Source organism: Cardiocondyla obscurior, linkage group LG13 (assembly GCF_019399895.1).
Source record: "Cardiocondyla obscurior isolate alpha-2009 linkage group LG13, Cobs3.1, whole genome shotgun sequence".
Lineage (NCBI taxonomy): Eukaryota > Metazoa > Arthropoda > Insecta > Hymenoptera > Formicidae > Cardiocondyla > Cardiocondyla obscurior.
Genome location: NC_091876.1, coordinates 4,950,173 through 4,976,092, shown reverse-complemented (window position 1 = coordinate 4,976,092; position 25,920 = coordinate 4,950,173). Strand labels below are relative to the sequence as shown.

Sequence of the window (25,920 nt, the reverse complement as noted above, 5' to 3'; positions counted from 1 at the left end):
TACTAAATATATATTCTTTAAATACTTTCTATTTTATCTTTAAATTATTTTAAATAACAGCAACGAGTTTTCTTGAGTAATCAAGTCTGTGCGTTTTTTTTTTTTTTTTTTTAAGTAATTAAGAGGGAAGCTATCCGGGTTTATTTTTCTTTTTCATTAAGCGTCTAGCCATTAAATCAATAAAAACGGTACTTTCGGCACCTCGAGGTAATCTAAGTACTCATCAGGGCAAAGGGGCTGCCGTAATTTGATGCTGATCGTTATGAACCTTCCAGACAACAGTTAACGTCGTTAAGCCTCACTTAGTTACTCCCAACGATATTCATTGCAAATATGTGCCTCTTTGTCAACCCTGTCGCATATTAATATCGCATGCACCTATTCCTTCGTGTATCGAATATTTCATAACGTATTATACCGGAATAAAACGAGCGCTAATAATTACGAATGCAATTCCGTTAAACGCGGTGACAAAGTAATTTCAACGCCGTTTATTAAAAATATTAAGCCCTCTATCACATAAAATAAAATTACCTCGTTATAGATATAAATAGACGTCATTTCGCGCGGTAATATAATCACCCGCAATTAAGGGAGGCAGTAATTACGGTCCGATGTTTGACAACTGCAATTCATCAAGTGGCATTCAAGTAGCTCGCGACGCGTAATTGAGATCGCATTAATAGTACGAATCCGTAGCGCATCGATAATTTATCGCACGGCGAGTGAATGTCGGCCCAATACGCGGTGTGCCGAGTGCATCTCGCGAAGCGTTCGGTATTAGTCGGGTGATTAAGCTGCCGCTACCGTCGCACCCTTCGCCTATTATCCCCCGGAGCTGTATCGTCCGATCTGATGGGACTTTGAACGCGCGTCGTCTACCCTCCGAGTTCCCCAAATTGCGAAGGCTGTAATGCTAGAGCCACGAGAACGGGCTTCTCTCGCGCTTTGCACTGTATGCCTACGGGCCGACGGGGGGTGCCGCAACCCGCGGTGATGTCGAACTGCGGCAGGAGAAGGAGGGCGGGAGGGATAACGGTAAATGCTGTTACACGAAGGGTAGGCTTCGGTTTACCGTGCGCTGACGTAATATCCACCGTAGTGGACGGGAGAAAAGAACGCGGGCAACGTAGAAAGGGCCACTGACTATTTTTATCGTCGGTCGAATGTCAATAAAGGCCCCGAAATACCCGGTAAATCCGTTTTGCCTGGAAGTTTTACGAGTCTTCGGGAGCAGTGCTTTTTTCTTTTTTTTTTTTCCTCGCTCGCAAGGAACCACGCGGCGACGATGACCGTGGCCGACGAGTGATTCCTCACCGCTGTGAAATACGCCGACGCGGATTTATTTAATCAATTACGGGCCCCCGAGGGCTCTAAAGCACCGGGCGTCTCGCTTTTGCGTCGTTGCCCGGGTGATTTAAAGCACAGCCGATTATCACTCGCAGGTTTCGTCGAGCGGATGACAAATTATGCGATTTCAGGGACAAATCTTTATTTTCTTTAAATTTATTTTAAATTGTAACTTTAAAAAATTCTTTTAAGCAAGCGTAATGGAATTAATTAATTGAATTTTTTCGCCAAGTTAATTCTTATTTTTTTCGCTTTTTATTTTAACGTGAGTGCGTGCGTCGATTTCGTAATATTCACTCACCGATGGAGCGCGGGGGTGAAGCGGACCGAAAATAAAGCGGCGCGCGCGATTTCGCTGATAAAAGCGGTACCCAGTCGTGTCACTCAGTCGAAATCGCTCTTTGAGCAACTAGCCCGTCGAAAATATGAATAAATAGCCGTCGCCTGCACGGAGTTTAATCAACGTGCGAGTAAATACGTGAATGCAACGTGCGCACGGAGTACGTCCGTCGCGTCGGTCCCTTCCGCTTGCCAGATAACGAAAGTGCGGTTGTCGCATTGCGTTCTCGCGAAAACTACATGCAAATTATTTCGATCACCGCCGGCTGACGTTTCACCGCGACGTCCTTTTCATTGCCGAGTACACGAGGGATGTAAAAAGGCTCGAACGTTACCGAGCAGCTATGAGGACCTTTTAATGACAGCAAAAATTGTGTACTCGCTTGTCGCGATGTTCGATCACGCGGCATCGCGCTCGCGCGATCGAGAGGCTTTTTAAAATTTAATAAACACGCGCAAATAGATTCAAATTAAAATCGTACCGCAGTTGTTGTAAAACAAATTTTTTTTTTAATAAAAAAACAAATTGAAACTGATGTGCCACTTTGTGATACATATATGCAAAACGCGTATTTTCCCCGGGCGCAATATTTCGAATTTCGATTTCGGTGGTCGGCCACGAGCGGATCGGGAACCGTAATATTTTTTTCCCGGCTGATGGATGTTGGATTCGTAAATTAGCTTTTGAAGAGGGACCAGGAGAAAACGGAGATATAAGGGTACGAGACGTCGAATGCGTTAGCACGTAATCAGGGCCAGATTTCGCCGAAGATATATGCTTTTTATGCGTTTCGTTGTCGACAATTACTTCTTTGGAAGTGGAAGCCTCGGCGGGATGTGATCGATCAGTTTTCTTTACCTTCGGCATCGCGCACGGCTATCGCTTTATTGGTTCGTAAGTGCGAATAGGTCGTCGATCAAGATAAGCCATCTTGACCGATGAGGCGATTTTCAGTTATTACACAGACGTCTAAATTTTTTCGACACGCTTCTTATTATGTCATAATTATCAACGTTATCGGCACTGTAAAATTATTATTGGCTGTTCACGGTTAATAATAATTTATCTGTTTTTTAATTAAATTAAGTTAATAATTTTTTTGTTTTTATAATTATATCGACAATGTTATTAAAAATTCTAAACGTCTTTTTTGGTTAAAAATTAATTATTTCGAACACGATAAACGACACTTCGATCGAAACTAGCGAGTTCATGAAATATTAATAACGTCGAATTTTTTTTTGACGTATATTATTTTTATATTTCAGTGGTCGTTGACTGACTTGGTTAACTTGGAAGGAACAGTGCATTGTGCTTTCAGATAAAAACTATTGACTTGTGTAGGTCCGCGATACGTTATAAAGACAGGAGAAAGATAGAAGCCTAAAGCCATCGCTTTATTCTGCTTTACATACGCTTCCTACATGAGTTTATGTACACGCTTGCACACAGGTGCCGATGTATGCAAGCATGTGTCACCAGGAAGATAGTCGCGTATTGAAAGTATCGGAAATATTACGCCCTACTTGCGACAAGTTTGCACAGCCCCTTTTCGATCATCCCTTTTAAATGTCATCGTCGAAACGACCCCTTCGACCGGCGTTATCGCGTTCGCAAAAAATAAATATAATAATTTCGACAGAAAGTGATAAATAAAACAGTTAAACTCCCGATAAACTTAAGCTGTAAATACATTCGACGTTTTTCTTGCATCGCTTTTTCTTTTAAACCCGTTTATAAAATAAAAAAAAAATTGATTCTCGCAATCACGACGAGCGCATCTGTTTCGCAACTAGGCCCTTTAATGGCTGACCACGCGAGCTTATAGCTAGTGGCGATCGTTAACGGTCCAGAGAAAAGGGAAGCGAGAGGCAAAAAACTGCATTGACGCGGTGATATCTGGCTCGGGCTTCGCTTCGTTGGCCACACAGGGGGTAGGTTTGGCAGACGGGAGAAGAAGCGTACGTACACGGGACTTCTTCCGGTTGTTTACGACTAAAGTTGTTAAGTGTAACTTACATCAGAGTCTTTGTTTTTCCGACGTGACGATCCGTATTCTCATCTACCAAATGCGATCCCAGACTTGAGCGCAAAAACAGCTTGTTTTTGTCGCTTAAGGATAAATGCCCGGCGAAATAAAAGAGAAACGAAGAAGGTGAAGGGACGTTATCTTGAATAAAAATCACGCGTTATCGATTAAATTTAATTGTCAGAACCGAGCGTGTTTTAAAAAGCATATTTTTCCACAGATCGATTCAAACGTGAGATATAGTTAAGCGTTTCCCTTAGTTTTATTTCTTTGGCTGTTATCTCGCAATGGATTAGATACGATCGAAGGTACTGCGGAAAATACTTACTTCGGTGTATTATACTAAAGTTGCGCAACCGAAATATCGCCGTGATTTTATCGCTGTTTTCGATAGTTCGAATTGTGACTCCGCGCGTTCCTTGGAAACTACGCTGTTTACTCCGTTCCTCAATATTCCCTATTTCATTATACATGGCTATTCATACTCGCGGCACGTACAGTTTGGTCAACATCGGGCGGTCTACTGACCATTTAATACTTGTTTAAACTACCTTCAGAGTGATGAGGTTCAAGTTAGATTGGGGATTTGATACTCGAGCTATCGCGTCGTCAATTTTCGCAAGCGGACTCGTATCGGTATTTTATTAATGTACAACGGCGTGACATAACTTTATATAGTTCGTTAGGTAACAACCTCGAGCGCTCGGATTATTACTTTTCTACATAATTAAACTAAAAAAAAAAAAAAAAAATTGCTAATTATGATTATTGCTGCGCGCGGTGTTTGTTAACGAGGCGAAATTAAAATGTCGCGCTGGTCCAACGAGTTTTAATTTTCATGCTTTTCTGCGAATGCGGAATGTTTTAACGACCGCCTTTGTTTCGCCCGGCGAAATTTTGCGGCTTGTGAATTTTAAAGGAGCTTGTAAATTGCGTCCTGCGACGTGCACGCCGACGCGTTTCCAAATTTTCCTCTCTCACTCCGAGTGGATTTTCCACAAATACAGAGCGAAGTACACGCTAAACTTTATGATGATCATCCACGCGACAGATAAACGCAATTTTACTCTTGATTTCAAGAATCCAGCCACGTACTATTTACCCGACGTCGCACGTCGCTGCTGTTATCCATTTGGTACCGATCCAAAACCTCACCGCAGCGCGAACCGCTACTAGGCTGACCATATTCCGGATTTTCTAAAAGGAAGTTTCGCTAATTGGAATTAACGCGTATTAAAAGTACAATAAAACGCAAAAATCGCCGTAATTAAACTAAAATCACTTATTAATAAATTTTCACTTATACTAATATGTATAATTTTGTGCTTGCGTTATTTTAAATAATTTTTATTACTATTTTTAAAAAAACTTGCATCGCTATCTCGTCAAATTAAAAATCCTATAAATTTTCTCATTTCTTATTTATAACGTGTTTATTAGAAATAAATATGTATTACTTCTTTTAGCGCTATTATTAAATATTTTATCAACGAATTTCTCGCACCGAAAATATGTTAGGTTGCTATTAGTGGCTTTGATAGCGGCTTGAATTTTCTAATGTTAATAAATAAAAATACATAATTCCCCGAGTGAGTTTTTTCGGTAAATAAGAAATGGGATTGCAGTCAGTAGTCACGGGCCGAGATATCGTTGATCCTTGAACAAATTGTACGAATATCATTCGATACGATGGAAACGTCTGACGTGCGCCTATCGTACTTCATATTTCATGAGGATCGCGAGCGTATCAACTATTCTGAGCAGGTTCGAAGTGTTTGCCGCCGCGTCGATAAGGGCCCGTCGACGGAGGGATAGAAGAGCTCAAGGGCGTGTAACTGCAACATCTGTTGGCAGAGCGATCTCCGAGGCCTATCCATGGTAACGGCACCTCGCATCTGTTGGCCGAGCATCTCGGCGCTATTGCGAAATTTCTTTGAGGGGACGGCGGTACCTCGTAACGATAGTAATACAACCTAAAGACGCATTTGAGGCGAGTCAGGATCGCAAGCTCATCGTGACTGGTAGCTTTTTCTCCTTCGCTTGCGATCATTTCACGCGCGAAGGTGTTGAAAACCGTAGTAGCATCAAGCGCGAATATTTTTATGCTCGCCGTACGAATCGATGCCCGATGATCGTAATATCGACCGACTCAGCAATCTCGTTTAATATTTATGGAAAAAACATTTCGCTTCGAACGGATACGTATCTTTCCGTGCGTTTACACGAAAGCAAAATTTTCCTCGTAAACTGGTCAGGCTTTACAGCCGCCTACGTAGATCGCGGCGACTGCACGCGTCATAAGGTGTCATCTTCCATCTTTAACGGCGCCTTGCCACTCAATGGAATCGCCATTGACTCCTTTCTCGAGCGGGTTTGACGTGCCGGCGTTCCCCGACGGCCGTAAATTTGCCAGTGTCGTAAATCTCTGCGTCGGGTTCCACCCTCGATCTCTTTCGCTCGGCAATAAATACGAATCGCTTGGCGGCGGGGGTTGCCCGACTTCTCGGCCCGGCGTCATTTCCGAGGAGCTGGCCCCCGGGCCGCTGACGCGCGGCGACGCGCAATACGTCCTGATTTCTGCGAGGAATTAAAATTTCCGCTCGCCCGTACGCGACGATACCGGGAGCCGCCGTCCTGCGAGATTTTCCCGTCACCGTTCGGAGGTTCGTTCGTGACCAGGAATTTCCCTGGAGACGTCTGCGGCGACGCCTCTCGCGTGTCTACCCGCCGAAGGAATATTTTCCGCCCTCCCCAGCTATTTCTCTTCTCTAACTTTCTAACGCCGTACGCACACAATCGCCGTTTCCCCTCTTCACTCCCCCGCGGAGCACTTGAGCGCATCGTTCTACGAAACTTTGGGTGGGCTGAAGCAAGCGCAAACAAATTCGTACACGGTGATCACGGGCGGTGGAGTTTACTCGTGTCCTTGACGTTCCCGCGTACGACCCCCCGGCACCGGGTATCTCGACGGCTTCTCCCCATTTTCCCACGGGAGCGCCGCGGCGGTCGGAGAACCCGCGAAGAAATTGATTGAGACGTATCTCCGTCAGAGACGGATATTAAAACAGTCTGAGAAGGAAGAGGTAGAAATAAGGATACGAGTGTCAGGACGAGAGATTACTACCGAGGGGGATGAGAGAGCGCCGTACGAGAGACGAGCTTGGTCGCGGGTACAGGATTCCAGCAAAGACGAGGATAAGAAGAACCGTTTACACGGAAAAAGGGAAAAGGAAAATCAGGCGAATAAATCTGCCGGGCCCGATCGCCAGATTGAATTTAATAATACAGACGCACGCAATCTCGTCGAGTAGCGCTAGCCGTTCGGCGCCGTTAATGTTTAACCATTCCCGAAACGTGTGTTTCGCAAAGAGGAATTGAATAGAAATGGCGCATGAGAGATATCCGCTGTCTTTCGGGGTCCTTCTCTCACCGTAATTTGATGCGCGTGCGGAGAATGTTTCAGGTCTAGTAGTCTTCACCACGAATTACCGCGGCGGACGGACTTAAAAGCAGCCGTAAATTTGAGCAACGTTTTATAGTTGATATTACGACATTAAAATTTAAATGAGAACGTAGCACGTAAAAACTAATTACAATAATGCTTTTTTTTTTCCTCACGGCGCAATTCGCAAAAAATTTCTTTTTTTACGCCTGACAATTTCGCAACTGCGGACATTTCGCTCGTAATCTTTTTTTTTTTTTCCCTCCCCTCTCAAGACATCGTAAATATCTAAATGTGTATGCGTGTAGACGAAAGCACTCCGGCGTACCCTTCGAGCACATTAAGCCGCAAAAGAGGCTAACTCAACGTTACACCTGTCCGAGCAATTTTATTTTACCTGCGTCATGTACCGCGTTCGAGAAGCCAACCGCTAAGAGATTGCGCCAACAAATGAAATTAGCGTCGTGCTGTATTCAGAAGCGTTTTCTTGATATGAAGTGTCTTTCGTAGATCACCGTTTATGATGTCGCTTAATATCAGATGTCAGTTTAAAATTTAGTTTTATTGGATAAAATATTTTTTTTTATTTTTTTTTTTAATAATTTAATTCGATATTTTAATCAAAGGACTATCGATACGATTGTCACGAAATCAAACATTTCTGATAACGATAGTGTGATACGCGTATTGAATATTCCGTAAGATTTTTTTTTTCATAATTAACGCTGTTTAATTAAGGGGTTCGTTTTTTTTTTTTTGCGGTCTGTGAGCGTTTTAATAAATATCCACGGTCGCAGTTTCGATTCGCAGCGATTATAATATTAAGAGATCGTAAAATTTGCGGCGATAGATCTCTGGCAACTCCGTATGTAGTTGATTCGATATATCATCGGTGTTTACTAGCGGGAGTTCCGCGATGCGTCTAACTCTTGGGTGACTCATTTCAGGCGGCGGTCTGGCGCGGCCGAAGATGACTCTGAATCTGGATGCCAGCAGTATCACTGCGGGAACTAGCAGCGGGAATTCAGGCGGTCAATTGGTGCCGAAAAAGCCTGGTGGCCTAAGCCTAGGCTTACCATTGGAAATCAGTACCGCGCGAATATCAGCCGATCTGGTTGACGTAGAGCTTCCATTAGAGAGACAAGGGTGAGTGCTTTTTACTTTCGAACGAGTAAAGAAGACGTAGCATTTTACATTTTATATTATACTATTAATTTAAGATTTTCGCAACCCGAATATTCCTAACGACTTTATCAATATCCTACAATTTAAGTTTACGGTTTATTTGTCACTTCGATTTATGCAACCGTACTCGTTAATTATTTTAATTCTCCAAAGGTACGTTCCGGGAAAAATTTTCACGACGCTGCAATCTCGCGGATTAAAATGCGACATTTAAAGAGCAATTTTTTTTTTAATTTAGATGGTATCACGGTTCTATCACACGCATCGAGGCGGAGGGTCTTCTGCGAGTTCACCAGGAAGGAAGTTATCTCGTGAGAAACAGCGAATCGACGAAACAAGATTATTCTCTATCCCTGAAGTAAGTAGCATGTAAAATGTACTTCCACGTGTTTCACAAAGTATAATTAAACGTGGTATATAAGATTCTTTCAAGCGTAACAATTATATATCTGTAATTATTTTAGGAGTGCCCGCGGCTTCATGCATATGCGCATCCAGAAGAACGAGGAGCTGAACGCTTACATCCTGGGGCAGTTTAGCAAGCCGTTTGAGAACATACCGGAAATGGTCCGTCATTTCAGCGTAAATCGTCTTCCGATACGCGGTGCCGAGCACATGTGTCTCCTGCATCCGGTCATAGTCCAGCTTTTGTAGCGCATCTATCGTAGCGCCATTTAAGGCGCTGTGCAGCTCTTTTGATAATCTGTTTTCCTTCTCCCCCCTCCCTCCCCTCTCCGACTAATGCGGGCGATTGCAATGTACGATAAGATTGATATTATAATCTGAAACAAGGAGTCTTCAGACGCGTCCGCGGGACGTGCTCGGCTTCCACGAGAACTTACGTATCAATTCGCATTCTGGTCGACTGAACCGTTCTGCACGAAGAGCGCCAGAGATAATGGACAATAATGGCATTAACGGGGAATACCGCCTCGCCGCGAAATGTTAGGGAGAGTACGAGTACAGTACAAAAATGCAAACGGTGACTGAGCGAAGCCGCTCAACGATACACAGCGCGATCGATTAAACGAGAACGTCCGAGTCTGTGCAGCTCGTTGCGAGAGGCCAGCGTTTTAAACTATGTATGAAGAGCCTCAGGTCAGTTCAAGCGAGGACACACCTGCTCAGAAACGTCGTCTTTTCGACTTTATTTTTCGCATGTCTACAGCCGAGTCCAACTTTTTATTGCACAATAAAATTAGAATCGCTAGGGACGGCGGATCCCCCATCCCTCTTCCTTTTCCTCTCGGACTCGAAAAGCATAAAGTCCACACGCTTTGTCTTCCTCAAAACATCGCGCAAACCTACCTCATAGGCGGACACATACATCGCGGCACAATATAAAAGCGAAAACTAAGTAGTATCAAAAGTTACGATAGCGAGAGTCCGAGGAACAAAATCACTTGTAATGATGACCGTTGATAACTCTCATAAGTGGGATCAGAAACGTCTAGTATAAGTGGAAAGAAAAAAAAAAAAAAAAAAACGAGCGTATCTACATTCATCCAAAGTGCCGCGTAGAAGCAGCCTGACGGAAGCCAAAGTTAATTTAATCCTAATATCCAGTCGAGAGACATAGAGCAGAGCTGTAGGCTAGATGCGTGCTGCGAGCGCGAGTAAAAATGCCAAAACTTTACTTCTAATCCTAAATCATTCAGTCAGGGTTTAGTTGTCCGTCTCGTCGTTGATAAGTGATTATATAAGCTTAGAACGATAAGCAAAAGTACGTCGGTCAATCGGGCCCGATTACGCGTATCGGGTGAGGTTGACTGCAAAGTAATTACGAAATTGAAGATAATTACGACGAAAGCTTTTGTGAAAACGACACGATCGACAGTGTACACCCGCGAACGTGTGGAAAGCGAAAGAAAGCGATTGCGATCAGACCTGCCTGATTAATCGGTGCCTCGTACACCCGAGTAATCTGTTCAAGTCTGCACTCGCGGGGAAGTTTTGCGATAGAATGCAACCGATACATATTTTTTCATGTGATATTAATTTGTTACAGAGATAGCCTAGTTTCACCTGTGATCTGTTACTTAATTTCCCTCGTCCGCGCCGGCGCTTTCGCGCGACCGCGCGCGATAACGATAATAAAAATAAATTAAACTTGCTATTATTATTACGTAGAATCAGCAACGACGCGTCGCTTAGGCGCGATGACGAGACGTCCGTGATGTTACAATAATTTTTCGAGTTAGAAATCCGATTCGCAGAGGTTGTGAGCGAATTTTTGTTAGCCGCGCAAGGAAGGAAAAGTTTTGCTTAATATTAATTAGCGACATAGGGAACCTATCGGCGAGAAGAAGTAGCGAGCGCTAACGCATCATATTGTAAAAAATCGTCATGCTTGTTGATAGCTTCGTTTGATCATTTAACCGGACGTACTTTGGTGAAATAAAACATTAGTTTCCTGATCAACGCAGATGTTTGAACTCCGCGCTTGCAAAAGCGTTTAAATTACGCGAAGCACTCGCTACTTTCGCATCTAATTAGGTTGAGTGTTAATTCATGCGTCGTACTTTAAGCTGCCAGTATTATTAACTGTAACCGATAATGCATATCCATATATGTTAATGTTTAAGACATTATATTGTCTCTATAGCCCGATCATTGCAACTATAATCTATATATACATAACATATATACATATATATATATTTATTTCCCTTATTATATTTATTAAGTTGCATCGTTGACCGTAACAACGATGACAAAGTTCTCGTGCGCCATTGGTTTAGTTACGAAATCATAGAACTGTAATCTATAGGAATACTAGACTCCGTATATGTAGATTAATATTACTTATCGAAAGGCAGTACGTAAATTGTATGGTAGACTAACTTGTAGATACTTCCCGTACCTTGAAATTTGTATGAAGTAGCAGTTAGATTACGTATATACATAAATATATATTATATAAATAATTATATTAGCGCGTATAGTTCTCGTTTATAGAATACATATAAAATAAGGTCGAATAGAAGCGGAGTGAGTCTAACGAATATCTCGAGCGCTGTGCCCTTTACGTAAACAGGGATCTCGGACGACGATGTGCAATATACCGACGCGGCTTGTACGGTTGTAAACGTGAAGTGCGATTCAATATTTTTGTTTCAATAAGCACACCACCGATGTTCCAAATCGACTTCACTAGATAATCTTGTGTACTCTGGAAATTTTCCTTATAATAAAAAAATTAATAACTCCAGTTTGATTACGACACGTAGCCACAGTTTTGCTATCTTTTCATTTAAATAACCCAAGATCTTTTAACATTAAAGCAGAAAATTTTATAGGAAAAAAATTTTATAAGATTGTACAATGCGTATCGTTTTGAATAAGCTACGAAAGCATCAATGTCAATTGAATAATAATTATGTAAAATTTTTTTTTAGAGTATGTATACGCTTTTCAATTTATTCTATATTTTCTCAACTTTATATAAATTAATTTCATTATGAAGTCAAGCTGGAACAAGTGGCGGACGATCGTTTCCTTGCGGAGATGTCACTTGATGTGTTGTCTGTATCGGATCAAAATTGTAATTTATTTAATAAAAATAAAAACTGCATAAAGAGCTTAAATTTGCGGTATCTTTAATAACGAAACGTGCGTAGTATACCAATTTCTTTTTCGGTTCCGACGTTCTCGGTTGGTTGTATTTGGAGTTTTGCTTTTCTGTAATTTTGCGATAAAGAAAATTAATATCGTATATTTAAATACCTATATTTTATAACGCGGTGACTTCTACCAAATATGATAGATTTTTTAAATGTATTGTATTGTTCACTTACGATTATTAATACTATTTCGTCGAGACGATAGTGAATCGCGAGGTGCTGTCGAAGTGCACTCCTAAGAAAATTGTAATTGTAAAATAATGCACTTCGTGACATGCATATGTAAATTACTTATAATTACTAGATCAAACTAATATTTACCGAGGGTACGATTTCCTCACTAATCTGATTTTCCCAACAACAAGGCTCGCAATTTTTTTTATCTGTGATTCGACCGCGATACATTTGGCTGTCTTTTACAACCTTTTGCTGAGAAGTCGTATTCGTTTCACTTTCTCCACAGCATCGATTATAGAAATCTCTAATAAATTAAATTGTATTTATCTTCCGTGTTTCTATTAAATTATTAAAAAAAAAAAATTTCAAAATATTAAATCTACAGTTCTAATATTAAAAACAAACTTAAAAAAAAAAAAAACATTAATTACTTAGGAATCTTTGCGAGGATCTCTTTCTTCACTTTTTTTGTCATCTCTTGCATTATTGCTTCAAGCTGAATCATATTTTTGGTGTGAGGCAATATTCTCTGCTGTTTACGAACTTTGTCTAACTCGTACGTTAAGTAAGGTTTCAAGCTGATAGTGCACGGTAACGCCTGGCCGCGAAATCTGTTTGTCGCCTCTGTCTTCATTACAACATCCTTATCGCATGATATACACTGAACACCTCTGAACGAAAAAGATAAGAATCGTCGTCGCGTTAAAGTTTTATTTCCGAGTTTTTGAAATATTTACCTAAGCATCTTTTTCGTTCCCGCAGCTTCGATCTCGCGTCTTGCTTCGATTATAAGCTTTAATTTTTCTTGGAGTGATTTTAATTTATCATTTACAAACTCCTTCAATGATAACAGTTCGTCTCTATTTAATTTGGTGGCAATTTCGTTCTGCACTTCATCAAGCGCTTGTTGCCAAATCGATTCTTGCGAAGTCAGTTTGTTTATTGTTTCTTCGAGACCGCGTGCGAGATCATCGCAAGCAGCAACAAACTGATCATGTGATACCTAAAGTAATTTTTATATTGTTTCAATACGCATCGGCGAGTGTACTAGCGAATTAAATAATTCTTTACTTTTCTATTCACGGTTTGAGCATCCGCTTTGTCGGCCAAAGCACCTTCGAGATCGTCTTTGTCCACTTTGACAGTTTTTAAAAATTCTACTTGTTCCAGTAGTGTCTGTTAGTATTAATTTTATCGATTATTAATTAAAATAATTTTATTTTGCTTAAACGTAAAAACTATTTGACTATTAGAAAATTAACGATTATTTAATTAATTAATTAATTAATTGTTTGAAACTGATACATTGATGTCCGTTTCTTGCTTGTCTTTATCGTCGACCAATTTATCCATTACTTGACCTATTTTCTCCATATCTGTTTTCATTTCTTCCACTTTAACAACAAATTTATTAATACTCTCGGGATCTGTCTTATCGGTTTCCTGAATATTATCCACTTTTTCTATCAAGTATCCAACTTCAATTTCTAATGTATTTACACGTTCAGTGACATCGTTTAAAGCTTTGTCGTGTGCTGCTTCTACATTTTTTAAGTTAGCAATATCATTCGCTTTAACTATTTTTTCAGAATCTTGCAATTCTTGCTCTGTATCATCCACGTCGTCTTCTAATGTAGCATTCGGGCGTATTTCTGCTGCGGCAATTTTATTTAAATATATTGCTTAATTACTAACTAATTTTAATAAATATATTAAGAAATTAACACAAAAGTTAATTTTTGTATTATTAAAATTATTACGTGGAAACGCTGAAGGCGCCGGCTCTTCAGATGTTATTTCACGCGTTTTATCAGTTGGTTCTTCAAAGGTTTCATTCACATTTTCTTCATTGATTTCTACAGTTTCTGCCGCAGCTACCTCTGCTTTTACTTCTTCCTGTCCCTCCACCGTTACTGTATCGACATCGCTAGTTCGCGTGATTATATTTTCGGTTAAATTGCCTATAATCGCTTGTTGGTTAATAAACCATTCTTCAAGTTTGGTAACTTTATTTTCGAGTTCATCCAATCTCGTACTAATTAATGATGTATCTACCACCCCGGCATCGCCTTTGACTATATCTTGTATCATTGCTGTGAGCTATTACAAATATACCCTTAATACTTTTAGTCTTAAAAATTTTAATTTTAATTTTAATTTTAATTTCTTTTAAACTAATATTTTGTTTTTTAAATATTATTCACAAATAGTTTAGTGGATTAGTTGGTTTTATACCTTATCGATACCTTGCTCATTAGCGTCTAATCTCTTATTAATAAATTGCCATACATCTGAGGTGGGATCTTCAATTTTGTCTTTTATACGTTCGATTATTTCCGGAGACGTGAACAAGTCCTCCAAAGCTTGATGTCGTTGTTGCAACTGTTTTACCTTTATTTATTAAAGTTATTACTTCAATAAATAAATTATTATTGCATAAAATATCAGGTCTAAGAATAATTTATTTTACGCACAGATTGTTCAAGCTCTTCAAACGCCAACGGCTTAGGACAAAAGTCATTTACAACAGATGCAATCACTTCACCTTCGGGCTCTTTTTCGAGATCTATTTCCTGGCTTTCGGGATCTTTTGTCGCTTTTAAAATTCCCTCTTCAAGCAATTGCATTACTGAATTAAATTAAATTTCTTTTATTATACCGCGTAATTGACAGTCAATTAAATAATGTAATTGAAAGTAAAATCGAGAAATAATCGAGAAATACGAATTTATACCATCCGTGAGTATGTTAATTTCTGAACTATCGTCCCTTGGAGTTTGATGTGAAACTTCACCGGCGGCATCGGTAATATTGTACTCGTCAAGCTGGACACTAGGACGGGACTTTAAGGATGTTACCATCTTCTGCAATAGTTCACACGTGAACATGAGAAAAAGAATTGCCATTTTTCTGTTATTTTTTTTGTATTTTTAATAATTATATTTTAGCACATTATTTTTCTTACTTTAATACGATCAGCCTTTTCACCACGGTATTCAATTTTGGTATCTTGCAAATTTATTTTATTCAACAAAATATGAAGGAAATTATGAAGAATATTAAAATTGACCGCGCCAATCTAAAATTTAATAAGTCTATTTATCACGTCGCCTGTATTATAAATAGTTGTGCTGTCGCTTTACCTCCGGTGCTCCGAGTGCAAGATCGAGCATTTCAGGAAGAGATACTTGTAGACTAATATTATTATTAGCCACTGCCGATGCTTCCGGCATTTCGGCAATTTCCGCAGCCATTTTATATAATAATTTCTTTCAAGAGTCACATGGAAATCATAATTATATTTAATTTGTTATCATGTTAAAGAAGAATGCGGTTAAGACGAGAGATGTTGAATTGTCAATTTTGAATATTAATCGATCTCTGTTCCTACATTCATCCCTTATCCGATCATTTAAGGGTAGTGAAGTTGCGTTCGCATTCTTACAGTTGGCGCCACAAATATGATCGACAAGTAGCGTGCCCCCATGGAAGGTATTCGCAACACTTTTGTTTAGTTTATTAAAAGTTTTTAAATAACTAGAAGAAACCATGTGCGCGCTACGGAACAACTTTTAAATGAGAATTAATTCTTTTTTATAAAATCTTTATAAAAATAAAGCTTTACCTTTATATTAATTTAAATACTAAGATGTCTACATTAATATGTTTCATTTTATGTTACAGTCACCGGCAGAACTTAACAACTTCGCTAAAGCTCATGCAGATTGGCAAGTCGCATGCTTTTTTTTTACAAATTCTTTATTTAATTGTTTTATTATATATATTTTATGTATATTTATATATTTTTATATATATTTGTACTAATATATATTTCTTTCAGGGAAATGATGTGAAATGCATAAAAAATTTTTAACCACACCGGTTGTATATAAAGAAAATATTAAAAGTATATACAACCGACAGTCCGCAGTCTGTTTAAGTGGGACGGAAAATTTTTGCTGCATCGCACATTAAAAATTTACATTACATTATTTATCCTATCTTAAAAAATTGGTGAGTGACACGCTTTTTTATATAGGATTTATAAAATCTCTTTGTTATTCTTCAACATATTTTTTATATTTTTTTTTTTCGCACAAATAAAATAATCCGTTTAAGATTCCATTAAATATTCCGGACTTTTTATTTGTTTTAAAATGAGTTTATCCAAACAGAGCATGTTGGCTGATCATTATTAATTTTCATTAATTTTTCATACGTTTTATATATAACAATTTAAAATGACTAATATTAAAACACGGTTTTAAAAAAATACATTTTTAAACGACGCGCAAGAACGCGTGGAATGATAAATAAAATATCGGCCGCGATCGGGGTGCGGTATATTTTTCAATCATTCCGCGTTGTTGATGAAATGTCATTGATACGAACGGGTTAATGAAACAGTAATTCACCGCGCGTCGTTTCTCCACAAACAGGCTCGGGTTTATCTAACTACACGTGGCCGATAGACCGAAACATGAAATAGAATCAACCTAGGCTACACCGCCGCAGAGATTACATCGAATCGTATATATTTTATCGAGTTCCCGGATATGATATTCTCGAGCGTTTCCGTTAGACAGATACGATCAACGTCAGCTCGATCGTGTATTTATACTCTCTCGCACATCCATCCACGGCGACGATGATAAATCCTCTCGTATCGAGGAGATAAATTAAAATCGCCGTACTTCCTAATCGGTTTATACGCGAACCAGAGACGACAATGGAAATAAAGTTATCCCAGATTAAACATAGAAATTAATGAGATTAAATAACCCCGCACAGTTTCGACTGCAAATATTTCTCAACTCGGGAGGGGGAGGGAAAAAAAAGGTTCGCCCGCCGGCGACGTAATCTTTAAACAGTTGAGCTAGAATTCTTTCCTGTCACACCAGCGAGAACAATCAAGAGGGAAAAGAATTAATTTATTCTTAAAGAGAAATATATTTCTTTTTCACGTTCCTTCGCCGTCGAGGTATTTCGTAAAATATAGACGGGATTCTATGTATATATTTCGAATATCGTTCTATACGGGAGTGATTCAGCGGCAGCACGTTTTATATAAACGCCTTCTCAAATTACCTATGATGGAGACGACGTTGTCGATGTTTGAGTTACGTTGTTTGAGCGCCCGGGCGAATGTTAACCGTGAGTAATGTCAGCACTCTTGCCGGCCGAACGTCTTGGTTTTCGATAACAAGCGGCATCGTCCTCATGATTTATTCGCCCGTCGGATGAGCGACAGACTCTTTCTGTCTCCTCTCGCGATTTCGCGGGTATTTTGCCAGTACGGACGACGATCGCGGCACCGAAATAATGTACACCACGAGAGGAAGATACGCTATGGCGACGGTGAGTGTAAAGAATTTAATTTTTGAAATGTCGTTTTGTATTCAACGTTATTAGTTCGTTATCGTTCCTCAAATATCGGCGGTCCTTTTTGCTCGTCAATTTGCGGCAAATCTAATTTCCGTTCGGATCGTACGTGCAGCTTGACGTTTATAAATTTTCATAATTCTAAATTCGAAGAGCACTTTAACCAGACTCTTTGAATTTGTCGAAATTATTCACCGGGCAAATATCCTTCATATTTTAACCCGAGTTGTCTTTTTTAGTTTCTTCTTTTCGCTCTGGGTCGAGGCGGTTCATTGAAGTACGAGCAGCGGTACAATCTCGCGGTACCGTCGCTTTCGCGGCATCTCGTGCCGTTCTGGGAGTACACGCTAGGTCAAATTATTCTCAAATCAGTCATCCCGTTGCCAATCGATATCAATATACCCCATAAGCACCTGTTGGAATCCGCTTTCTACGGCGAACCGATCACCGCTGACTCGGACGACGATGAAAATATCGTTCTATCGCGCGGAAATATTTATCGTTTGCTGAACGGTGACTGGATGCTGTGTCAGAACGGATGCGTCAATTGCGAGCCGTGCGCGGTGCAAAAAAATCCTTTATTCACGTGGATACTGCGGAGGACCAAGCCGCCGTTAAATTTCAAGGCAACGCGACATTATTTCCAGCTGACGCTAATGCCGCAAGCGAACGGACACTTTTACGCCAGCAGCCTCTGGCCGAATTATTACAGTTACGTGACGCTGTGGCCGGAACAAGAGCCGGGTCGGACGGTGAAAACGGAAAGCAACATCGAGCCGAAAAATCTCCTGCCTGAAAATGGTTCTTCCGAGCTCAGTCAGCCTCGATTGCTGGATCAATGGCAGTCGAAAGAACGAGATTCGAACATCGACCGGCGCGAGATACTGCCCGACAATGACCGCGTCGCCGTTCAGGAAAACGCGAGCGCCGTGAGGACCGAGAAAGAAGAATCGACTGAGCGGAACCACGAGCCCGGGAATATGAGTCCTCGACAGCAATCCACGGAAAAAGGCGTCGAAAAAGCGAATCAATTGGAACCGAGGTTGATCCTGGGAACCGATCAAGAAGGTCAGAAGCATTTGATTCATGTGGTGCCGGCGGATTATCCGGCGGCCGCTACGTTTCGCGGGATTTCTCTTTCTCCGGACCGCCCGACGTCGCCGCGGCTCGTGGCCGGTCAAACGACACACTCGAACAACACGAACTCTGACAGGCAAACTTATCAACGGATATTTCGCAGAGTTTTCGACTCCTTGAACACGCACAGACGACTGATCGAGAATTTCCTCGAGTTATCAGCGGCCAACGCGAGCGACCGTGCACTATCGACCTCGGTAGACGACATGGAAGTCGCTGAATCTTTTTGGAATAACCGCGACGCTAATCGTAGAAATAGTTTCGATTCGTTTGATCTTAACGACGCGCTGCTCTCGTCCTTATATCCCGAAGATGTAAGTAAAGCGAGAAAATATCGGGAGTACGGGAACAAGTACGATCGCACGGAGCTGAATAATTCACGTATAGGAAATGAAACTGAGACGTCGCGTGGCCAATTACAAACGGGATCTAATTTTAATCCGGAGGAACAATTACGAGGAATACGTATCAAGCCGTACTTCATGAATAATAAATATAATCCAGCTGTAAATTCGTCGGTATTTTTAGAAAAATTGAATAATTACTCAGTCGATACTATTCAGAAATCTGGTATTAATAATGGCCTCGTTACGCATTCCGTGAGGCAAATTGATCTTAATGACGAATTTATTGGGCATGCAAATAACGATACCGTGGAATCGCGCTCGACGGCAGCAAAACGCGAGAACGGACAACTGTTCGGATTAGCAAACCAGCGAAGTGGCGATGCTAATCGAAAATTCAAGGCTCCGTTCCATGCTTTCAGAGCAATCGTTACTACCAAGTCGCCAGTAATTCGAAGCGAGCACGAAACTTTAAATCGCACTGCAGTATTACAAATAACTACTCGAAAGACATTCCCGTTAATAGTTCGTAATCAGTAGCCAAGCGAGAAAGACTAACAGCGATAGAAAGTGGAAGTCATATAACGTATGTAACTGTAATTATCTTAATTATACTTTAGTTATTAGTTTGATATAATCGCAGAACAATTTGCGCCCATTACTACTAACGTACGATATTAAAATAAATCCACACCTACATTCTCCCGCAAATAAAAATCCATGAAAATCATTTTACACTATTTTTCGCTATAAAATAATTAAATGTATTTCGTCGAATATAAAAATCATATTCAAATATGCAGTCGTACGAAAGCAAATGGAAGGAGAACAAAATACGCGGTACCAAAAAATAAATATAATGAAACGTAATATTTGTAGGTGATTTCGCGAAGTTACGATTTTACGTTAATAGCGGCTGCGTAATATATATTTAAATTAGTCGGCAAAGCGTATTTAGAGACACACGTGAGTCTGTGTCGCGTGAGCGTAGATATGACTGGTATCCGCAGGAGCGCCGAAGGATCCGCGTAAAGGGAAGATGGCGAGTGCTCGGTTTGAGAAACGGGGATAGGCCGACGCTTATATTTAATTAAAGAGGATACGGGTTCAAGCGGGGGAGCAAGTCGGATGAAGCAAGTAGTGTCGGGGCTATGAAGAGGAACAAGGGATGATGCCGGAGCCTGTGTTTCTTGTCTAATTATCTACCCTCCCGTCCTGGCGGACCTGCCACGCTCGCTTTCTACTTCTAGTGCTCGCTTCCATCAACCTATCCTCTCTCTCTCTCTCTCTTTCTCTCTCACCGTCTCTCTACGCTTTCTTTTTTTTTTTTTATTCTTTTGCTCCGAATTCTTTCTACAGTCGCCTTTTCTTCTCGACTGCATATTCTTCCCTTTTCTCTCCATTAGCATCCCGGTAGAAATCAAGAAAGCCAGTGCGCTGTCTAACTTCACCCTCCCGTGCGTTCTTCAGTTTTAATTCGTCTTTTCGCCTATGCGAATAGATAAATGCGCCAATTGCCAACCGCCCCGTGAAAGACCGGACGGAACTTCCGGAAGTTTTTAATTAGATCGTCGCGTTTTCCCGCTTCCGACGACTCGCGCTGATGCGATCAGAAATAAGATTCGTTGCCCGGAGTCCCGTATCTGTATAGATAAAACCTCGGTCGTTCTTTTTTTTCCTTTTTTTTTTTTTTTTTTTAACGCTCTTTCTAATCGCCTTTGCACGCTGTCTTTCTTCGACGTCTGTTGCTTATCCCTCAACGATCCCTCACCTGATTTCGGTTTTCATCCCTCGTTCCCTTTTCCGTTCGCTGCAGTCGAATGGCGCAAAACGATCGACTCCGATCCCTGGCAGATTGGTTTTAACGAGTTTCCTTTCAGCGCGGTTTATCGAGGAATTGCGGGCGCGTTCGATGAGTCCTCCCCGTCCTCGTCGAACCGAGAATACGCCAGGGAAATTTCCGCGAGAGATCTTAATTAAAGACGCCCGCCGAAAAATGAGAGCTCCCTCCTGGATTGGGGAGAAACGGCGTTATTGCCGCACCGACGCGGCGGATCCGATTATCGCGCGGTTCTGATCTATTAACTGTGTGTACGTAACTTAAAGGGATCCGCGAAAGTTGAGCTACGCGCTGCCACTATAATTCAGGTAAATACCGATCAAATTCTAGTTAAGAAGTACTTCGCCGGCGAAACATGCATTCGGGGGTATCAAAATCGAAAGGACGACGTTTCATTCTTACGTCGGAGCGTCTCACAAAATATTTGTCTTGATCTAATTAATCGTGGTGTAATTAAAAAAAAAATAAAAAGAAGAGCATTACCTATTACTCGCAGTACTCGCTATTAAATTATTTTATTTGCCACGGGAAGCAGAATCGTTGCAATTACGCTGAGCAAAGGGTGAGTAAACGCTGTATGAAGTTATAAAATAAATCCCGGCGAAAGATAAATGCAACATTGCTAACCGAACTAATAGTTTCCTTTCAAACTTCGCCTAAATTCAACCTATTTTATACCGGTAAGCTCTCTCGCGCGTATACTCGCACGCAACTCGAAGATAAGCGCACAGCCCAGCACTGTAAGTCTATCGGGCTTTCAGACGGCAAAAAGTGGAAGGAAGCGGAGACGAGATTGGGAGTAGGAGAGAAAAGAAGCCCGGCTTTTAACAGTAAGACGATGGAGGCCGGGACCCGTCTGATAGGAGATTGACGCTCTAGCGCGCGAGAGACCGACGCGAGGGGGGCGGGGAGGAAGGCGAAAAGAAAAAGGGAAACAGGGCTTACTAAACGCGTGGCGAAAAGGGCGTTTTTCCCTGCCGTTTTCAGATATTTAAATCCGCGCGAACGACTTCGGGTTTCCGCTCGCGGATCACATCCCCCTCGCGCGCGATACAAAATCGCGAGAGGCGAGGAGCGCGGCAGAATCCGGGCTCTTGTCTGGTTGGCTTAAATGAGAACGGAAGAAACGCGGCGCAAATAGTAGGAAGTAAGGCGGCGGGAAAGATATAGGAAGAGCGCGAAGAGTGAGTTGTTCGAGCGTGACGTGTATTCTTGTCAGGGTGAGGCCGAAAGACGTAGTACACGGCAGACTTTACAGGCCGTTCGCCGGAAAAGAGAAAAAAAAAAAAGAAAAAGAAAAGAAGAAGTAGCGCGAGAGAGCGAAAGAAGGATACGGAGAAGAGCGGAAGAGAAATTGTGGAGAAAGAGAGGATCCCTGGTATGTACTTCTTAATGGTGTGGGTGTGTCGGTGCGGATGGAGAAGTAAGTTTTAAAAACATCCCGGCCGACGCGCCTCCTTGGTGCTGGTTTTATCGCTGCCTCCTGCCGCCAGGAGAAGGACCCCTCTTTTCTTTTTCCTCTCTTTCCCTCCCTGACTCCGCCTCACCACCGTAAACCCCTATCTGGGCAAAGCCTTACCCACCGTGGCACCGAAGCACTTGCCTACGTACGTACTGTCGGCTGTAAATCCACCGAAAAGCATCTGCGGGTATCAAGAAACAAGTCCGTGCCGCGAACGCGCGCGACGGGTGAGCTTTTAAAACCTGCATGAGCGCGGCGGGCAATTTTCGTAACGATCTGCGCACGCAGGTGCTCCGGGTAGAACGACGAGAAAAAGTTACCGCCTAAAATACACCCCGCGATGCGCGCTAGAGAGTGCTTAGAGCCTCCTTTTTTTTATCAGGCGCGTTTGTCATCGATGCGCGCGGTGAAGCGAGGGATAAATATTTTATAAGAATAATTTGCGCGATAAATCTTTAACGAGACAGCGAGATTAAATTAAAGATTAAAATTGTTGTAAAATAGCGGTTAATAAAAAATTACCGGCTCGATATTTCCTTCAATTTATACAAAATGAAATCGTATTCTCCGGGCGTGGCTATATTAAGCGTCCCCGCGATAATTTATTCCGTTACGCGTCGCGATCAATTAGCGATGATAATAATTCGCCGACTGCTCGTCTCGATGAGCATTAACTCGAGCACACCCGGGTGGCGGGACACGTAATAAATTACGTGCAACAAACTGAAACTGCGAGGGCGGCCAAAGAAGGTGACTAAGAGACGTTTTTAGCGCTGGTTCGGGCACCGACGCCGGAGCTCCGTCTCTCCTTCGTCTACTTCGACGTTACCGCGCTCGTGTCATTCTGCCCGGGTCCTTTTTGCTCGGGATACTTTCCCTTTGACCGACAGGAGTAGATTGGATATTTTTCCTTGTGGCGCACCTGGTTTTTCCACGCCGCGGACCGGGCGGGACGCGTATTTGAAAGCTCGCGCCTGACGCAACGTGAGCGCGTTCGCACACGCAGACGGAAAGGCACGCGGGTGGCGATACCCGCCCAAACGTAACATTCGCAACGGCGAGAAACAAGTCGTCGCATCAACATCCTATTTCGTTTCCCATTACGTAAACGTCTGAAGCATGCGATTTATTTGTTTTATTTTCGTACGGAATGTTCTTTGGCAGGACCTCAAAGGCAAAACCCCCGGGCCCCGTCTCGCCTCACGTCGTCGTTTTCCAGCCCTAGCTCGCTTCCACCCGCGGTGGTTACCCTTGCCGCTCTCGCCCAGCCCTTGTAGACCGAACGACTCCTCACATATGATTACCATCGACGTGAAGCGAGCTAATATCCGAATTTTTGCGATTCCTTTTACGGGATATTGAAAGCCATTTTCCTCCTTCCTTTTGCCCTGTCTTCTTCCATTCCGGAGCTCTGACTTCCTAGCGCTCTATTGGAATATACCGTTTTGTCCCTTTATGGATTCATCGCGAGGATCGGGCCAGAAATAGCCGAATGTATTGATTGCGTATAGATAAAAATACGTATATAGCGTTATTGAGTTTCGCGGGCCTCACTCTAGCTTCCCCGATTAAAGACGGAGACGTTGTTTCTCCTGATTAAATCGCGAAAGGTAGATTGCCGTGATGATTATTGTAATTGTACAATCGGTCGTGCGTTCTCTGTGGTAGCGCTTGATATTGACGCGTATAAATGCGATAATTTCTGCGATTTATGCGGGATAACTGCGCGAGAGTACGGAGTCGCTATTTCAATATTAAATCGACGCGATAATAACTGCGGCGTTTTGAGGCGATTGATATTAATGAATGCAATGTCGCATACGTTTATACGAGTGTAACATCATTTACGTAATGAAATCTATGATATTAGGCGGGGATACGCGCGCGCTTTCAGTGCTCAATCGATTGCTTAATCAATTAAAAAGACAGCGAAGGTCCGATAAAGCGTACAAATCGAGCAATTATATTTCCAATCCATTAAAATTGCAAATCGAAACTGCGCCAAAGAATGTGGAAGCATAAAAGATACCGTTGGGCAAAATCTAGCAATAAAACTGGGGTAATGAATGTCCTTTGAGCATAACGGCTTGTACGTAATGGAAGGAATTTCTATGGCTTTAAAGAAACGTTCTTTCGTTGTTGATAAAATTGCAACCTGGAAGCACCGGGAACGATTGCATCGTCGAAGGTGTACCGCGGCGCACATCGGGGACAATCGTCCGATCCGCAATGAAATTTCGCTTGTACGTATTCCTAACCGGGTGCACCCCGTGAACTTCGGGCCCGAGACGGCGAAAGGCGCCGCGGAGGGTGCTGCGAGGCAAAAGTTTTCTCCGCGATTACTCAACATCGTCATAAAGAAACAATCGGCACTCTTACCCTCGCGGCGCCTTTACTCTCCGTCGGGAATGCAATCTGCGCCGCCGGTCCCGGCGGCGAAACAAAGCCATTTTTCCGTGGCTACGTCGTGGACCGTGCCGTCCCTCCACCGCCCTCCTCCTCGCTCGAGATAAAAAGAAATGTCATTAACGTTCTCTTTTGTGGCTTGACCCGCGCGCGGCGCGATAGACGAGAAAAATGGGTTAATAGAATCCTAATACGAGCGCCGCGGCTACGAGCGTTTTCTTCTCTTTCTCGGACGGCCGAGCGGGAAACGTACCTCCCCCTCATCCAGCTCCGCTCTCGCCGCTGAGGAAAAGATGCAATTGATTCTTACACACGGACGTATAATCGCATCAAAGTTTCAGTCGCGTGCTTTGATCTCACGGACAATCTACCACGAGATACGGAACAAAATGAAAGGGCGGACCGGTTCATTCACGCTGTACGCGCCGCTCGTTTCTCCTTTTTCGAGAGATTGCGTTTCCCTGCCAAGATATCGCCGTCTGTGCGAAACGATCCGTTATTATTACGTTGTATCAACGTATCACCGGGGGTCTGCTCTTTCTCATTCATATTTTTGCTTTAATTAGAGAACAGCAATCTCGGTCTCCCTTTTTTTTTTTTATCAGACAATAAGATTAACGTTACTGTTACCGTATCAAGTGACTCGTGGTCGAATATCAAAGGATTAAGCGCGTTTAATCTTCAGAGTACGAAACAGCGCGACACGCTGAGTGTTCTATGTGACCGGATTACTCAGCAATAGAAAGATCCGTAGCGGGAATTCTTTTTCCGCGCTAATCTCGAAGTACCGAGTGGCCGCGCAACCTAGCTAAATATAGTATTTTTTTATTAAAACACGTGGATTTTTTTTTTTATTATTATAATATGTATTTATACTAATTTAATTATTTTAATTTCTTCGCAAATAAAACAAGAATGCAACGTATACGTTATATATAAATACCTTAAATATATATATACCTACAGCACGCAAAGTTAACAACGATTAAAATATTTTCTCGCAGAGCCGCATGCGGCTTATGCATATCGAACGCGTAAAAAGAGAATGATAATCACGTCAGGGGCCAGAACGATGGTGAGCGAAGGTAGATAAACCTCGACGGAAGGGAAGGAGGCGAAGAATGGCAAGGGAGAATTTTCTGAAACTTAACGACTGCGAAGTCAGACACCCAGGGCCACGTTATTTCCAGGCCGGCGATGCCT

At 42.0% G+C, this 25,920-nt stretch overlaps 3 protein-coding genes across 3 annotated transcripts in view; 2 read left to right on the top strand and 1 right to left on the bottom strand.

The window, feature by feature from the left end:
- Hwt (heavyweight) overlaps positions 1-11,933 on the top strand; it is a 110,302-nt gene extending 98,369 nt beyond the window's left edge. Inside the window, exons 7-9 of the mRNA XM_070665440.1 lie at positions 8,109-8,307; positions 8,585-8,704; positions 8,811-11,933. Of these exons, the coding sequence (XP_070521541.1) occupies positions 8,109-8,307; positions 8,585-8,704; positions 8,811-9,000 (509 nt within the window). The 3' untranslated portion in view covers positions 9,001-11,933. The remainder of the gene's footprint in view (positions 1-8,108; positions 8,308-8,584; positions 8,705-8,810) is intronic.
- A 73-nt stretch (positions 11,934-12,006) lies between these two features.
- Positions 12,007-15,340, bottom strand: LOC139107754 (glutamine-rich protein 2). The gene is made up of 10 exons (XM_070665572.1): positions 15,290-15,340; positions 15,112-15,225; positions 14,806-15,010; positions 14,621-14,757; positions 14,382-14,537; positions 13,907-14,246; positions 13,452-13,828; positions 13,218-13,322; positions 12,884-13,149; positions 12,007-12,817 (listed from the first exon to the last, which is right to left on the bottom strand). Exons 1-10 carry the CDS (start codon positions 15,317-15,319, stop codon positions 12,574-12,576), a joined length of 1,974 nt encoding a protein of 657 aa, XP_070521673.1. The 5' UTR covers positions 15,320-15,340; the 3' UTR covers positions 12,007-12,573.
- Positions 15,341-17,495: 2,155 nt separating this feature from the next.
- On the top strand, positions 17,496-19,549 carry LOC139107753 (uncharacterized). The gene is made up of 2 exons (XM_070665571.1): positions 17,496-17,504; positions 17,768-19,549. Exons 1-2 carry the CDS (start codon positions 17,496-17,498, stop codon positions 19,547-19,549), a joined length of 1,791 nt encoding a protein of 596 aa, XP_070521672.1.
- The last annotated feature ends 6,371 nt before the right edge of the window (positions 19,550-25,920 follow it).

Bases quoted from the DNA above. Each gene is read 5' to 3' on its own strand.
- LOC139107754 (XM_070665572.1), bottom strand. From the start codon at position 15,319: ATGCTCGATCTTGCACTCGGAGCACCGGAG. The intron at 15,226-15,289 runs GTAAAGCGACAG...ATTAAATTTTAG, and splicing joins TTGCACTCGGAGCACCGGAG to ATTGGCGCGGTCAATTTTAA. The intron at 14,247-14,381 runs GTATAAAACCAA...TATTTGTAATAG, and splicing joins ATGAGCAAGGTATCGATAAG to CTCACAGCAATGATACAAGA.